Source organism: Ammodytes marinus, assembly GCF_949987685.1.
Source record: "Ammodytes marinus genome assembly, chromosome: 1".
NCBI classification, from domain to species: domain Eukaryota; kingdom Metazoa; phylum Chordata; class Actinopteri; order Uranoscopiformes; family Ammodytidae; genus Ammodytes; species Ammodytes marinus.
Genome location: NC_137230.1, coordinates 27,527,533 through 27,542,517, shown reverse-complemented (window position 1 = coordinate 27,542,517; position 14,985 = coordinate 27,527,533). Strand labels below are relative to the sequence as shown.

The 14,985-nt window shown below is 41.0% G+C and overlaps 3 protein-coding genes across 3 annotated transcripts in view; 2 read left to right on the top strand and 1 right to left on the bottom strand.

The window, feature by feature from the left end:
* Positions 1–194: 194 nt before the first annotated feature.
* On the top strand, positions 195–6,097 carry sh2d7 (SH2 domain containing 7). The gene is made up of 6 exons (XM_080053891.1): positions 195–392; positions 1,253–1,342; positions 1,430–1,595; positions 2,516–2,761; positions 3,814–4,494; positions 4,597–6,097. The coding sequence occupies exons 1-6, from the start codon at positions 241–243 to the stop codon at positions 4,639–4,641; spliced, it is 1,380 nt and encodes a 459-aa protein (XP_079910017.1). The 5' UTR covers positions 195–240; the 3' UTR covers positions 4,642–6,097.
* A 1,998-nt stretch (positions 6,098–8,095) lies between these two features.
* On the top strand, positions 8,096–14,929 carry rab11a (RAB11a, member RAS oncogene family). The gene is made up of 5 exons (XM_080053738.1): positions 8,096–8,221; positions 9,656–9,851; positions 10,345–10,538; positions 11,144–11,224; positions 12,103–14,929. Exons 1-5 carry the CDS (start codon positions 8,182–8,184, stop codon positions 12,237–12,239), a joined length of 648 nt encoding a protein of 215 aa, XP_079909864.1. The 5' UTR covers positions 8,096–8,181; the 3' UTR covers positions 12,240–14,929.
* Positions 13,242–14,985, bottom strand: part of LOC307251404 (uncharacterized protein) — a gene marked incomplete at its 3' end in the record, with an annotated part of 75,233 nt that continues 73,489 nt past the window's right edge. Inside the window, exon 24 of the mRNA XM_080028771.1 lies at positions 13,242–13,306. Within this exon, the coding sequence (XP_079884897.1) occupies positions 13,242–13,306 (65 nt within the window). The remainder of the gene's footprint in view (positions 13,307–14,985) is intronic.

The following is a 14,985-nucleotide window of genomic DNA, read 5'->3' as shown; positions in this document are numbered from 1 at the left end:
TCACAGTTCAATCTGGGACAAGGAACATAGATAGGTAAATGACACTGGCAGTCCAATGAGAGGTAGGAGAGCCAATGGTAGATAAACTGAAACAATACCACTATTCAGATGGGGGAGACGCCCAACAGAAACAGTCAAATGAGGCACCTCTTCTTCCTTTACAGAGTCAAGCGTCATTCCAGCAGAGAGTATGCATGGTGTGCTACCACCGCTCAGTCAGCTGTGGACAAACGTGTGAAGATGGAGAGGAAGTCAAGTGTGGACCTGCACATGGAGCCCTCAGAAGGAGGCCTGAAGGAGCTGGTGCTGAGGTGGTTCACCAAGACACAAGCACCGCTCATTTTGAAGAATGGAAACTTCCCTGACTGGTTTCAAGGCTTTGCTGCAAGAAAGTAAGCAACACATACACAAATATATCTTATAAGGATCTGCAGTGGACAAGTGAAGGGAAGTTTGAATGATCTTGTGGAAGTTTATATGTATTAAATGCAAATAGTGTAAGTTGTACTTATTCTGGACTTGTGCATTCTAATAGGTTGTGGTATTTAATTGCCTTTATTTGATATCTGTGCCATGAAATTATTTCCCAGGTTTGTTTATATGTTAGTTGCACTGCTATATTCACCATCATTTAAGCATTGCAGTTGGTAAATGTGGAGCTAATTTCAATTAACCTATATCACTTATACGTTTATTATATTTTTTATTAACAATCAAAATCTGCAAAGTAATGCTGTGAAGCTGTCATATAATTATAATGAAGTAAAACAAATTGCCTCCAAAGTGAAGTGCAGTACAAGTAGAAAGTATCAAGAAATGGAAATACTGTAATCGAGTAAGCATATTTCACCAGTGAGTTTAATGTTAGCAAACTTATTCAGTAACATCAGCTGGTCATACCAGGTGCGCATTTTAGTCCTTATGAATTAAACTCTCTATTTGTAAGACTACAGTATGAATGTTTTATTTTATTTTAAAATGTATACGGTATTGCTTAGAGGAAAAGAACAGATCATTTTAATTTGACGCAAGAATATAAAAAAGGCTTATGTTTGTAGGGTGAAAAATCAACACAATAGACAGGATGGATGACAGATGTAACAAGAAAGGTTGAGTCATCATGTTCTCTGAAAACAAATGAATAAAAGATAGATACAAGTTGGACAGAGGTTTTACATGATGAACATGTTATTTTTAAGTCTAATTTGCATGTCAGTCTGTTTGATTGACTCTGTCTTGCTCTTTGCCCCAGGGACGCGGAAGATCTATTGAGAGATAAAGCTCTGGGCTGTTTTCTCATCCGCCTCAGCGATAAGGCCATCGGCTACATCCTGTCATACAAGTGAGGCAAATCAAGTACATTTCACCTGGTTCCCATTGCTTCCTTACTGGCTTCTCTCATCTCACTGATTGTGCTTTTCATCCAAAGGGGCCACGACAGGTGCCGCCATTTTGTCATCACCCAGGATCAAGATGGACAGTTTGGAGTATCAGGAGACTGTGAGACTTACAGCAGTCTCCCAGAGCTGATAGAGCATTACAAAGTCAGCCCTATCCAACCCTTTGGAGAATACCTGACCACCAATTGTTATGAGGTGAGGAGGCGCCACAAAGAGTTTAATGAACTCATGTGCCCCATGAACTCATGTGCCTCATGTTGGTCTGATCTGATGGAATAATTACTAAAGTTTGATTTCCACAATGCTAGCGGCAGAGCTTTTGGGATGGCAAAGTAAATCTATCATTTGGTTCACCACTTTATTTAAGACTGAAATCCTAACAACTTTTCGATCGATTATGACATTTGGTTCTGAAATTCATGTTCTCAAGAACTGGAATGCTAAATACTTTGCTGGTTCCCTGACTTTTTGGCTATAGCATAAGCAGCAAGACATGTTTTTTAATATCCAGTATATTGCCAGTATATGACAAGGATTGGCGCCAAATCTTGAACTGAAAATCATGGTTCCCGGAAATCCAGCTGGTTTGGGTGTCCTCCTTTCACAATTTGGTGAAAGTTAAGTCTTTCGTGTTCCTGAACTGACGAATTGAATCACTTAGGCGACCATCCGAGTCTTTCATCCAACTCATCTGTCATTTGAGACTGACGTACTTTTTGATTATTGCTTATTAGGGAGTGTTAGCATAAAACACGCTAAACTTAGATAGGTAGGCTACACATGGCAAATATTATTTGCATGAGTTTGCTTGCATGGGTGTGCACTCATGATATAAAGACTAGAGATGATGATTCTGAAACTTTTGTTAGACTCAGTGTTTGATAAGATTAAATTGTCATTATTGTTATTTATTATTACAGTTTATGAATCAGGGATGTTTTAATGACAATACACTGGTTGGCCAGTTGGTTACACTCAACATAAATCTAAAAGACCATAAATGCTACACTGCTGCTCTAATTTGACTGTTGCCTGTGATATTTTCATACCCTACTTCTTTTCCTTGGAGCCAGAAGGACTTGAAAATAGACAATGACACATGTGTTCCTTTTTAGGTTAGCACAACTGAGCTGTATGATGTGGTGCAGCATCAAAACCCCAAAGTTATGCCTGGGGTGAGCGTCCAAGCTCTGCGGAATCTCTGGGACCAGAAAAATGACCATCACAATGACCAAGGCAATAATCAACGGATCCAGCAGCCAAGTGACACTCTCACAGTGCAGCCACCTGCGTTGCCACTTAAATCCAAAAACAGGAAGCTGACGGGGGCTGTGTCTGTAGATCCAACGTCCCTCTCACAGGTATGACAGAAATGAAAACTGATCAATTATGAACTAGTGTTTATTCTGGAGTATTTTAGTGCAGGCAAAGATACTAGTATGAATTATTTCATATCAATGAATGTAGGTCATATTCAAGCCATCGCCAAACGAGTTGACAGAAAACTCTCTCTTCCATGCGCAATCAACAAAGGCTTACCTCATGTAGATGCATTGACAGGGTTGTTGTTATTACTCAGAATTCCTCATGGGGGCGACAGAAGTTTTTGCCAGGACGTCTTTGTAAGAATTTGTAACCTGCCTGGTTAAATAAAGGTCTAATAAAAATAAATAAAAAGTAACGCACTATAGCTTCAAGAGTTCATCTAAAGGCTACATAATGTCTAAGATGTTTCATCATTTGACAATACAAGTTTCAAGTTTAATTGCATATCAGTTACTATTTTGCTTTTAAAAGGAAACGCCTATGTGTATATTTTACTGAATACTTTTGTTACAATGTGTGTATTTATGAGCATACACACTTCAATATTGTCAAGAGATATTTGAGCTCCTTAACTGCCAACTCAAAAATACCAGAGTTGGTGTATACATATTTTATCTGTCTTGTTGTAGTTGTTAGTTTAAAAAAAAAAATCAGATCAAAATATTGGCTTCACTGGAAGTCTCGAGACTTGAGTTTAGTGTTCATGAACATACATGAAAATCTTCCTTTGTGCATCAACGTCACACAGATTAAACGTGATCTCAAGATAAACACAAATAACTCTGTGAGTAAGTGAATAAATAGATGATGTAAGCTATAATATATTTATCTGAGTATAAGGTTGCGTCATTAGAGAGTGAAAATGTCTTCCTGCTGAACAGTTTCATTTGCATTGTCAACATTAAACACTCAGTCCTGCCAGTCCAACTTTTACTACACCAAATCAACCAAAAATATAAAAGCACAACTCCAAAAAAAAACATTTACTTAGGAAGTTCATGTGAAACAGTGGCTACATAGCAGCTAGTAATGAACCCCGTGGAGAGGTTGTTTCATCATCTCGTTATTCTGGTATCATGTCTTTCAGGGTGTACCGCCTGTGCCGAAAAGAGGCATTCCTCTGAGCTTCTCCCTGAGTGGATCTCTGCCTGAAACATCATCACATCCAATTGACAGCCAGGCCGAACCAAACAGACCAGAGACGATCAGAGGAAACACAAACCCAGTGCTGCTGTCCAACAGAGACTCACTTGATGGCAATGACACAAACTATCCGGATGATATTTCTCCACCAGGGATGACATACTCTGAATTGACACACGTGGAGAGCAGAAGTAAATCTCTACCAAGACTGGACAACAATGCTGAGGAAGACGAGTACTCCAACCAGCTCAGTAGTCCCTCCTTTGCGACATCAACATCTAATAATTCAACCAATCCACTGAAGAAAGTCACCTGTCAGACCTACTCCCTCCACGATCCCAAAGACAGTTCCAGGCCGAGCGGCTCCAGGTCTGAACAGCAGGGCGATGATGTGGAAATGTCTAGGTCCAACCCACTGTACCAATTCTCTGAAGGCACGGGACAGAGTCAAGCTACGCAGGCCAATGTCATGTATGCCGAGGTCCCCCAGAGGCCGACACCTGCTGGGCTGCCGGATGACACCTACGAGCAGATACCCGGGGAGGCCACCGCGGTCCAAGGCAACACCTACGAGACTCTGGAGGATATGAAGACCAAGAAGCCCAAATCCACCTGGGGCAAAAGTGTAAGCCAGTAAAGAAAGATCAGCGTTGTTGATGTTATATATTGAGAGCAGGGATTGACTTGAAATTAACGGTTCTCTTTTTTCCTTTCCGTTTTTTTGCAGAATATTAAATGGAAGAAATTTCTTCCTGACCACAAGAAGAAGTAAATGTGACTCCAAGGACTGTTTGATATTTTGTTGGACAGAAATGAAATGTATATCAAAGAATAAATTACTTTAGCATAGCATAAAGATAGAAAGTTGAGTAGAATGCAAAAGTTTAAACACTGCAAAAAATCCCACAATACAGTATATAAATCCAAGTGTAGCCTTAATGAAATATATCTTGTCTGTATCCATCTTTTATCTCATGATTTCTTTTTTTACATTTCAATAAATAAACATTAATAAGGATGCATTGTTTTATTGCTATTGTAAGCAGTAATGGCAGTTAAGGTAGTTCACTATTTTGTCATTTGTTTATTTAGTGATTCAAGCTTTTAAAGTATCTTAAATTCATATGAATCTGGCAGCTGTGACATTGAATGGACAAAGAGGGCTATTACTGTAATAACGTATAATACTCCACAAATAGTATGACATGAGCATCCACTATTCCACACAGTAATTCTCAGACTTTTTGTGGTCGATTCATTTCGGTGTATTTTGACTTGATTGACCACAAGTTCCAGTGCCGCGATGAAACAGAAATTTGAACAATTTTAAAGATCCGTGAAGAGTCTGTTTCTAGGTATGGTGGAATACTTTTAGCCTGGCATTTCCAGACCTGCCACTATAGGCGCTGGCAAATTAAATTTGTTGCGCCTGTTGGTCTGGACACTCTCCATTGAAGCTTTTTTTAAAAAGTCCAGAAATCCTGACTCACGTTTCAATTGGTTCTATCTAATATGGGCGGGCCGGCCTTTGTATGGTGCTCTGGGGCGGACGTAACCGGATGACGACAGTGACGTGCATGCGCCGTCGAAGCCGTGATAGTAAACATCAAAGATGGCTGCGGATATGTTGTTTGAGTTTGAGACTGCTTTGGCCTCGAACCTTTACGATTTGGAAGACGGCACTCAAATCTTTCATTAGCAAGTAAGTGGAATGTTCTGTTTTGCCGACCGACCACGGCAAAAGTTTAATTTAACAGTTTAACAGCTGTTCGCTAAACAAACGGGGCTTAATACGTCACCTTGCTCATTGCTCTGATTGGTTGTAGTGCTATCCAACTGCGTGCAATGGCATTTGAAATGCACGAGTAGGAGCCGCCCTTTGAGTTGGAAATTACTATTGATCGTGGCCAGACCCTCTATCGTTCAAGATATCAGGGTCTGGATTTCCAGGCTAGAATACTGCTGCATATGTGTAAGAGGTTGTAGGAAGCCTTAAGTGCAGCCAGTGGGAGCTGTGTGAAGTCTGATGAATGTCCTTGAGTGATGTCACTTGAGTCGAAGTCATCTGGGCTGAAGTTTAAAGATGAAATATCATATGCCACGTTTTGCTTTTGAGGAAGTTGAATAAAAAAAAACTATAAAATGTTGTAGTGCAATGGTAAATTTGGGAGGTAGGCCTACTAATTTAATTCCTTCCAAGCTTGAGATTTCTTCTCGTGTTCTCTGTGCGGTCCAAAGCATCTTCTGCTCTGATGATTTGCCTTTCTTCTCAACTGCATTCACTTTTCACTTTATTTAATGTAACACTGTTGTTTCCTAATAAAGTTTCAAATTCTATAACTGTGGCATGGTTTGAATATTATTTTGATTCAGTAAGCATTTGATTTAGTTTAGTTTATTTCAGACATCCACATACAAAACAAAATGAAAAGCATGGAAATACAATAAATATGCCTGAAAAGGAGCAGGAAGAAGTATACACTTATTTAATCCTACCCCTTTCCTTAAAAAAAAAAAATAAATCAAAATATTTATTAAATAAAAAAAATAAAGCATGACACCTAACCACCACTCTAGCTTTTTTTTAACATCATAGGTAAACTTTGTACTAAAATCCATTATAGCTATAGTAGGCTACTATGAAACCAGTAGTAAAAGCATTTTTGTCAAAACATATTTACTTTGTGCTTCTACCCCTTCTCACGTTTTACAATTCTTTCCCAAAAACGTTCAAATAAAATAACAGTGTGAGGCTCAATAAGGTCAAACAATCTTACTTTAGAAAATGTAATTGAGAAAAGTTAAAAAAAAAGTACTTAAAGATTTTTGTAGGTCCATGTACTTTTACATAGGAAAAAAATCCGGTGAGCTCCGGCATCCAGCAAAAATAGAAGCAGTGCTTATATCACCGGACAGCTGGAGTAGCAGCGGAGCAGAGAGACGTTGCAGCGGAGCTAGTGGACGCTCACGCACTGACAGCTCCGATGCCGTGCTGGGGCGGAGAATGACCGGACAGGCAGCCGGTGGAATTCGGCCTCAAAGTGTTGCTGTATTCAAGGCCACCTAAACCCAGACCATGTCATGACCAACAACAACAACAATGAAGTCTAAAAGTCTACTTTATGTCTTCCATTGACAAAGGAGCTGTCAGTCAAAAGTGGATAACAGTGGCAGCACATACAGCTTTAGAACAGGACAGTGTAACCTGGTTCACAATATTTACCAGTTTACACTGTCTCTAAATTGGTTTTTATTTGTAGCCCAATATCACAAATAGACATTTGCCTCAGTAGCCTACCGAACTTACCTACTTTGCCTAGTGTGAGTGCGCCCTCGAAACATTAAAGCAAGTGTTACCTCTTCTGGACACTAGATGGCGGCGTCTTTTTCGTGTGCTGCTCATCACCTGCACGAGAAGAAGAAACTACGGAAGTACGGCTCCCAAACAGAATCCCGTTGGAAGAGTAAAACCAGGGCCCCAGGACACTGCCTTTTCCGAGCTGCGAGCATGGACTAGTGGCCAACCCATTAGTACTGCATGCTGTGAATGGGAGCTTATTTTCCCATGAGCCTATAGGCAGATTTCCGCCGTCCACACCAATACAAGCGGCGAACAAGATTGTGTCTCCGCAAATTTTTTCTGGATATCAATCATAGGCTCAAACTTATCTTTAGACCATTTACTAATAAAACTGAAGTTTTTTCATTTCAAAACGCCACCTCAAGCGTTTTATTAGCCCAACGGCTTTTAACGGCTTTCAGTTGGTTTTCGAGGGAGGAGGAGGGAGTGGGCAGCCGTGGGCAGCTGAACAGAGTCGTAGTGAAACAAATGTTTCGGTTTTCGGCCCGGTCTCCGAAAACCACTATATTACTTTCCAAAAACGGAGTGTAATATAAATATCACATATAGCGAATCATCGGGGGGGCGGGGGGAGGTTAGTGACTTATAGAAACTGCCCGCTAAAGGCTAAATCCTTTAGCTTACAATGCTACAGAACGAGAATGATTCTACATCCGCTACATCCGCTACCAGTCCGCCCGGTTGCCGCCCCCTCTTCCATGATAGGTCCATGGTGCCGCTACGTCATACGAAAAGGCGTGCCTGGCTCACATGAGAGCAGTATGGCCGCTTCCTTGTTGCTTCTTTGCGCCAATGAGCAGCTTTCATACGCTTTCACAGGAATGAATGGGCGCCATGTTTCAATACGGTGTCCATTTCTTTATATGTCCATGAGTAAAACCAACTCAGTAGATCGCGTTCCTGTCATTAAATATTTTTAAACCTTTGGAATAACCCTTTCAAAATAAGACGATGGGCACTAGAGATGACGAATATGATTATTTGTTCAAAGGTAAACGCAAAATGTTTTTTTCTCTCTCTCTCCTGTTCCGTTAGCTGACGCGCTAGACAGGCCAGCTGACTGTCAGGCTATGCTATGCTAATGTAGCCGCGGTCAACCTTTGTGCTCTGGTCTCTTTCTTCTGAGCTTCCCGAGGAGTGTCAACCAGCTCAACGAATTAACATGACACAATTCGACTCTGCTCCAAATACTGGCAGTGAAATAAAGCAGTAAATTGGTCCCGTGTTGCGTAAGTAATCGTTTAAAGACAGGGCGGATTGAGCGTTGTCCAACCACCGTTAGCCGTTAGCTGGTGATTTAGCTCCCGATCAGTGCGCGCGGACACACCTCACATTCACCGTTATCACGTTATCTTCATGGGATGTGACTAGCCCAGCGAGCAGGGCGATTAACCATACTGAACCATACCACGGAGTCGGGACATGTTCGCATTTACTTTACAGTGAATCATGCATCTTAGCAGCTAGGCTCATGTGGTATATAGTATTTATTATCTGCACTTAAGCTTTGGCACAAAATCAGGTAAATAACAACGCCTGTCACAGTAAACAAACAAGTACAGGGACAGACCCTTGAAAAGTCTCTTTAAAACACATTAAATAAGTTAATCTAAAAACAAGTCCTCGATTGGTATTAAAATATCTAACATCAGTCTTTCAAAAGTCTTATAAATGTTAAGATATGGGGAGTAGCCGAGTAGGAGAAATAATTTTTCTTGAAATTGACATTTAAAACATCAGAGTGATAGGTTGCATTTATTTGGTTTTATCATTTACAAACGCTTCTTGAAGATCAGCGCATATGATATGCTATAATGGTCACAGTGTGTCTGTGAATAGTTGATTTAATTACATTTTAATTGTATACGTTATAATAAACAATAAACCTCGAAACAAACTTGTCTCACATGTCAGGCCTGTGATGACCTGACGACCCCTCCAGTCTCTAGATAGGATAAGACGGGTAAATAATAGATGAAAGTAAATAAATAAAAGATTGCATTATAAGCTAAGCAGTATAGGTTCAAAAGATCACACAATGACAAGGAAAGTATATTATTAAAGTGAAATTGATAGAAAACAAATAAAATCAAAGAGTACAAAGTAGAAACAGGCACTATACATTATTTTGTGAAAATGACTTGAATTGATTATTTAATAGTTCAGATGCCCGACCAATTGAGCAGGTCAACTCATTGGTGCAGCTGTAATCAATAGCACAGAAATACCAACAATAATTTCACATGGGATGTTGAACTTAATTACATACGATTTATGAGCACCAATCATCAGTAAACAGTGAGTGCAGTGCACACATTTTCAACTCAAGAGCAATGTTAACACAGGGACTAAATAATGTGCATTTTCAAATATATACTATTCTTTGTTGTATTATAATGGTTCTTCCTGGATCTCTGTTTTACAGTGGTCCTTATTGGTGACTCGGGGGTGGGGAAGAGTAACCTGCTGTCCCGTTTCACCCGCAATGAGTTCAACCTGGAGAGTAAGAGCACCATCGGAGTGGAATTTGCCACGCGCAGCATCCAGGTGGACGGCAAGACGGTGAAAGCCCAGATCTGGGACACAGCCGGCCAGGAGCGCTATCGTGCCATCACATCAGCGTGAGTATAGCAGAGCAGTTCAGCAGGGCTTCAGACCAATCAATGTGATAAAGGGTCGTGTGTGGCATTATAAGGCAGCCTTTACCAGTGAGGGATTTGATTCAATATTGATATCAAAGACAACGCAGTGCAGGTTTGAGAAAAAGGGTGTGTGCCTTTCCTTATCCACATTCAGTTGTTGCCTTTTAAAAAACAGTTATTAGTGTTCTATTGTCCAAGTCGTTTAATTTCAGCTCTCATTGACTGGACTGTGACTCTAAACAGGCCTAAGAAATATCAAAATATTTTAAGAAATGACCACCAAGCAGCTGAAACAGCATCACAGCCACTATATATCCTGATGGGTTATTTTAACACGCTGACATGTAGTGATTGAAATCAGGTTTCCACAGTGCTCTGACCAAATCATCCGTCAGTGATTTGCCTCTGATTGTTAAATGTGTGATGATGATTTTGGTTCTCAAGTCTGTGCTTGTTCATCCTTGGACTGCAGGTACTACCGTGGAGCGGTGGGGGCTCTCCTTGTCTATGACATTGCCAAGCATCTAACCTACGAGAATGTGGAGCGCTGGCTGAAGGAGCTGAGAGATCACGCAGACAGCAACATCGTCATCATGCTGGTGGGCAACAAGAGCGACCTGCGTCACCTCCGGGCTGTTCCCACCGACGAGGCACGGGCTTTTGCTGGTGAGACTCTTGAAGAAATCTTATTTTTTTTTCAATAAAGCCGGAAAAACAAGGGGTTACAGTCAAACTACGTATTACAGAAAACACAAAAAAAATATTTTTTACAAGTAAAGACTTGACATGTTAAGACTATTATAGTTTAGTCTCAGATGGCTGCTCTCCAGGTGCCATGGGCTGTACTGTAGGCCGCCAATATTATATTTCTCATCGTAGTTAAGGCATATGAAAATAAAAATAAAAACAAAACATTTATAAAAGACAAGACCAAAAATGTGAGGAATTAAAATATAGCTGTCAAGTGTATCAGCTCGCCCCTGAATGGTCTAATACTCAGCAGCCTACAGTGGCCTAAGGGAAAACTGATTTATTCCAAATCATTTAAAATTTTTATTAGATTCTGTATCTGAAAATGTAAATTTTCTAAAGGTTTTGATTCATTCATTGGAATGAGAAAATGTTTGTGTCAGTTATTATGGATAATGTCATAACTGTGGTTGGCACAATTTTCACAACCACATATTTGTGTTAAACGAGTCTGCTATCTGTGGTATGTGACATATTTGAACTACTGTTAACTTGCTTTGTTGCTCAACTCTGCCCTGCAGAGAAAAATGGTTTATCTTTCCTGGAGACATCGGCTCTGGATTCCACCAACGTCGAGACGGCCTTCCAGACCATCCTGACAGGTCTGTACCAACCCACTTCTTTGACCTTTAACATATTTAAACACAACATACAACATGTGTTGAGGGAATGACACTGAGGTCAGTAGCTGTTCTTTTTAGAAGGGAGATTGCAGTGAGAGGGAAGCCAGGAGTCGAGGCTCCTGTTGCTTGGCAGAGAAGAGATACAAACAAACCAGAACCACAGCTGCTCTCCATTAACTTGACTACATAATCTGTTACCGTCCGAATGGTTTATCTTTTAGGAGTAGCAAACATTTTGTTTTCCTGAGTGAGATGACCAATTGCAAAGTCAACACTGTTTTATTATGTGTGCCAATGGTGTCTGTTTAACAGAAATGATCTAGGCTACTCTTTTTTTTCTGTATGAAAACAAACAGGCTCCACAGGGCGAGATAAAAGATAAAACGTTTTCTTCATTTGGTTTAACAGCAGCTAAGGATGGTGATTGATGTCACACTCGTCTTAGGGAGAAAAAAAACCTTTGTCTTCCTTCCTTTGCATGTATCTGTGCTCCAGGTCAACCTTTCTTTGTGGTTTTACTGAAAGACATTTAATGATTGGGAGAAAAACACACTGATCACTGGTTATTTTTTTAAGGGGAAAATACAGATGTTCGATTTAACCATAAATAATACATTTTGATTGTTTGAGCTTAGAACTCACGTCACAATCTGCTTCCTGTCAGTCACTTGGCACCCACATAAAAAGATGGATCCACTCAACTAAAATCCTTTTGCTCTGACACATGCCTGTCATGCAGTTAAAAAAAAAAAAAAAAAATTGATTCCAGTCTGTTTTGTCAGAATGTAACCTACACTACATAGAGGGAGGTAAACCCTGCTGTAACTCTGTGCTATGCTCCTCCCGTCCTCCATCAGAGATCTACCGCATCGTGTCCCAAAAGCAGATGTCTGAGCGCCAGGAGAGCGACATGTCCCCCAGCAACAACGTGGTCAACATCCAGGTGCAGCCCACTGAGAACAAACCAAAGATGCAGTGCTGTCAGAACATCTAGCCCTGCCGACCTGGATCTGCTGCTACTCCCCCGCGCCCCCCTCCCCTTTTTCCCCCCCTCTCTCCACAGTTCTTTGCCTCCCTCCCCCCCTGTCCCGCTCACCACTCCTCAGCCCCCCGCCCTCAGAGAATAGACTGCCTCAGTGTGTGGTGTGGGAGGGACGAGCCATGGCTTAAAGGCTGTGACCCCAACTCTGCACCTAATCTGTACCTGCCTCCCGACCCCTAACCCAGCCCCTAACCCCTCCCCCCCTGCCCCAGGTAAATATATCCCTGTATAAGAAGTCACCGCGTGGGGTGCCTCCCCCCCACCACCCCAAGCAGAGCCCCTCTGATGTTAGGCTACTGCAGGACAGCAGGCAGCAGGCATTTCATATCACTTTAGATTTCATTACTGTAGATGCGCTGACATGTCACAAAAAATGTCTTAATATATGAATGTGATTTATTTTCTTCTCTTTTGTTCATACTTTGTGCTCCTGTTCATTTCTCCACTTTTTTTTTTTTTTTTAAATAATCTTTCTCTGTCTTGTATTATATATCTACTGTTAGGTATATATGAATTTAAAGCACATCAAAGTTGCTCTGAAGTGTATTCCTATGTACAAGCTTCTCCTCTGTCATTTTAGGCTCCCCCTCTCCTCTTTAGTGCAATTTACTGTTTTGGAAACCATGTGGATGTATGGAGCACCACGTTAGACACGTGTGCTCCGGGAAGTGTCATGCCATTTGAGAAATGATTGCTGTGAATATGACGCTAGTGAAACATAGAAACCTTTGCCGTCGCAGAGCTCAGCGTTTGCGCAGTGGGAGGACTGGGTGTGAGCTTGCATGTAGCGCGCAGCCTTGTGAGCGTTGTTGTCACCGTGTTTACAGCGGGCGGCAGGTTTGGGGCCAGCTTTGCATGTCTTTAAAAGATGGCACTGGACTGTGCTGCATGTTTTTAACAGGTGAAAGACTCAACCTGGACTCTTTATGTGGAACACTATCATAAATTATAATTTTAGGCTGAACACAACTCCTGCACATTGGATTTGAATGTTTTCCCTCTTAAGTCCAACACTAAGTCTGAGTGTGGCATCATACAGAGTTTAAACTGAGAAGGATTTACTGACTGAAGACACATTAGTCCGTCTCCTGCTCTAACATTAGGAGAGCAGTATGCATTCTTGCCATTTAACTCCAACTATGCAGAAACTAGCACATGGCTGTTTGGATTTTCTTTTTCTTAATACACTCTATAGCAAATGAAGGAATTAAAAACGGCAAAAGTATGAATAACTGCGGTGGTATTCTTGTATGATACTCGATGCTACATAATCATCCAAATCTCCTGTAGTCTAGCAAATTAGGCTTTGCATGTATCCACGGAACTGTAGTTAAAAGCACTGAGAAATTAAGTAAACTAGTAAAATGTCTTACACCCACAAGGGTGGGATTTTATGAGCGTGAAATTGTGAAAATCTTGCACTGAACCTTAATAGTCAATATAGTACACATGCTTTCTTGCCTAGGATTAGATTTGTCCTGCACATTGAGAATCTGGACTTCTTTTGTCAGTTTGGATGGTGCCACTTCTCAAAAACCAATATATAATGTTCAGCGCCATAGAACCTTGGTCGAGTCTCAAGCGTCTTTCCATAAATCCTCTTACTGGATTGAAAATAATTGACAAAGTTTCTCCTCTGTCGGCCTTTGCGATGTGAACACAAGGAATCGAGATAAAAACCTGAGGGATTCAGCCACATTCTCGCTAACTTCTGGTCACAGTGCCTCCTTCACCATGCGTACCTGTCGGAAAACACCTTCCATTCACCCGCTAAAAACCCACCATCATACCTGCCTTCCCCTTAACCAATAACCTGTTTTTGTCTCTCCCTTAAAGAGGCAGACAGCTGTGTTGTCCCCATCACATTAAGCCTATGTACACCGAGCTGCCTCTGAACTCAACACAATGCATGGCTTTCTGTACGACTGCGACTCTGTCGTATCGCCTTATGTAGCTAACATTGTCATTACTGTCCATGAAATCTGCTGAGGGTTAGGCTTGGCTGGCCAGGATGACGTGCTTAGCAAGCTAATTGTTGTGCCCAGTCCAGTCTGTAAACTGACAGATGCCTCGCTTAACAACCTACTAGTTAAAACTCCTGAAGTGTGTGCTCCGTTAAATTCCCAGGTTATAGCTGTGTCGCTGTGTGATGGTGTTAGCAGACATACAATACCTGAACTTGTGTGTGTGTTTGTATGTGTGTGTTTAGAGGCAGAGGGTAGATCGGAAGCTCTGGAGTGAGCCTGGCTGGCGGTGCCAGTGGCGTTTTTTGTTTGAACAGACGGCACCTCCAGCCAAGCCTCTCCAGACTCACTAGCTGGCAATCTGTGGACAAAGTGATTCCTTTATTCTGAAAATATGATTTCTGATCCTGTGTCATTTACCTCCATTGATCTGTGTTTTTTTAAGAAGTGTGTTTTGATTTTTTTTTTTACTATATTGAATTCTATAACTGACTGTAATTCCAGTGTAAACGTATAAGAGTGAAATGATGTAATTTCAATGAATTTGGAGGGTAAAATGTGAGAGGGGGGTCAAAATGAATGGTTTTATGTTTTGTACAGATTGATAAATTGTACAATTGTGTCTATATCTTAAGTTATCGGTTCATCTTAATAAAGCGCACCAGTCATAAACCTTTATATGATGTTGTATTTTACTTGTGATATTGTTACATCATCTAATTAATGCTGAAACT

What these genes read in the sequence shown, in the direction of transcription:
- sh2d7 (XM_080053891.1), top strand. Translation starts at nt 241, where the DNA reads ATGGAGAGGAAGTCAAGTGTGGACCTGCACATGGAGCCCTCAGAAGGA. An exon ending in ATCCAACGTCCCTCTCACAG is followed by an intron (nt 2,762 to 3,813) that starts GTATGACAGAAA and finishes CATGTCTTTCAG; the next exon opens with GGTGTACCGCCTGTGCCGAA. An exon ending in AATCCACCTGGGGCAAAAGT is followed by an intron (nt 4,495 to 4,596) that starts GTAAGCCAGTAA and finishes GTTTTTTTGCAG; the next exon opens with AATATTAAATGGAAGAAATT.
- rab11a (XM_080053738.1), top strand. Translation starts at nt 8,182, where the DNA reads ATGGGCACTAGAGATGACGAATATGATTATTTGTTCAAAG. An exon ending in TATCGTGCCATCACATCAGC is followed by an intron (nt 9,852 to 10,344) that starts GTGAGTATAGCA and finishes CTTGGACTGCAG; the next exon opens with GTACTACCGTGGAGCGGTGG. An exon ending in CTTCCAGACCATCCTGACAG is followed by an intron (nt 11,225 to 12,102) that starts GTCTGTACCAAC and finishes GTCCTCCATCAG; the next exon opens with AGATCTACCGCATCGTGTCC.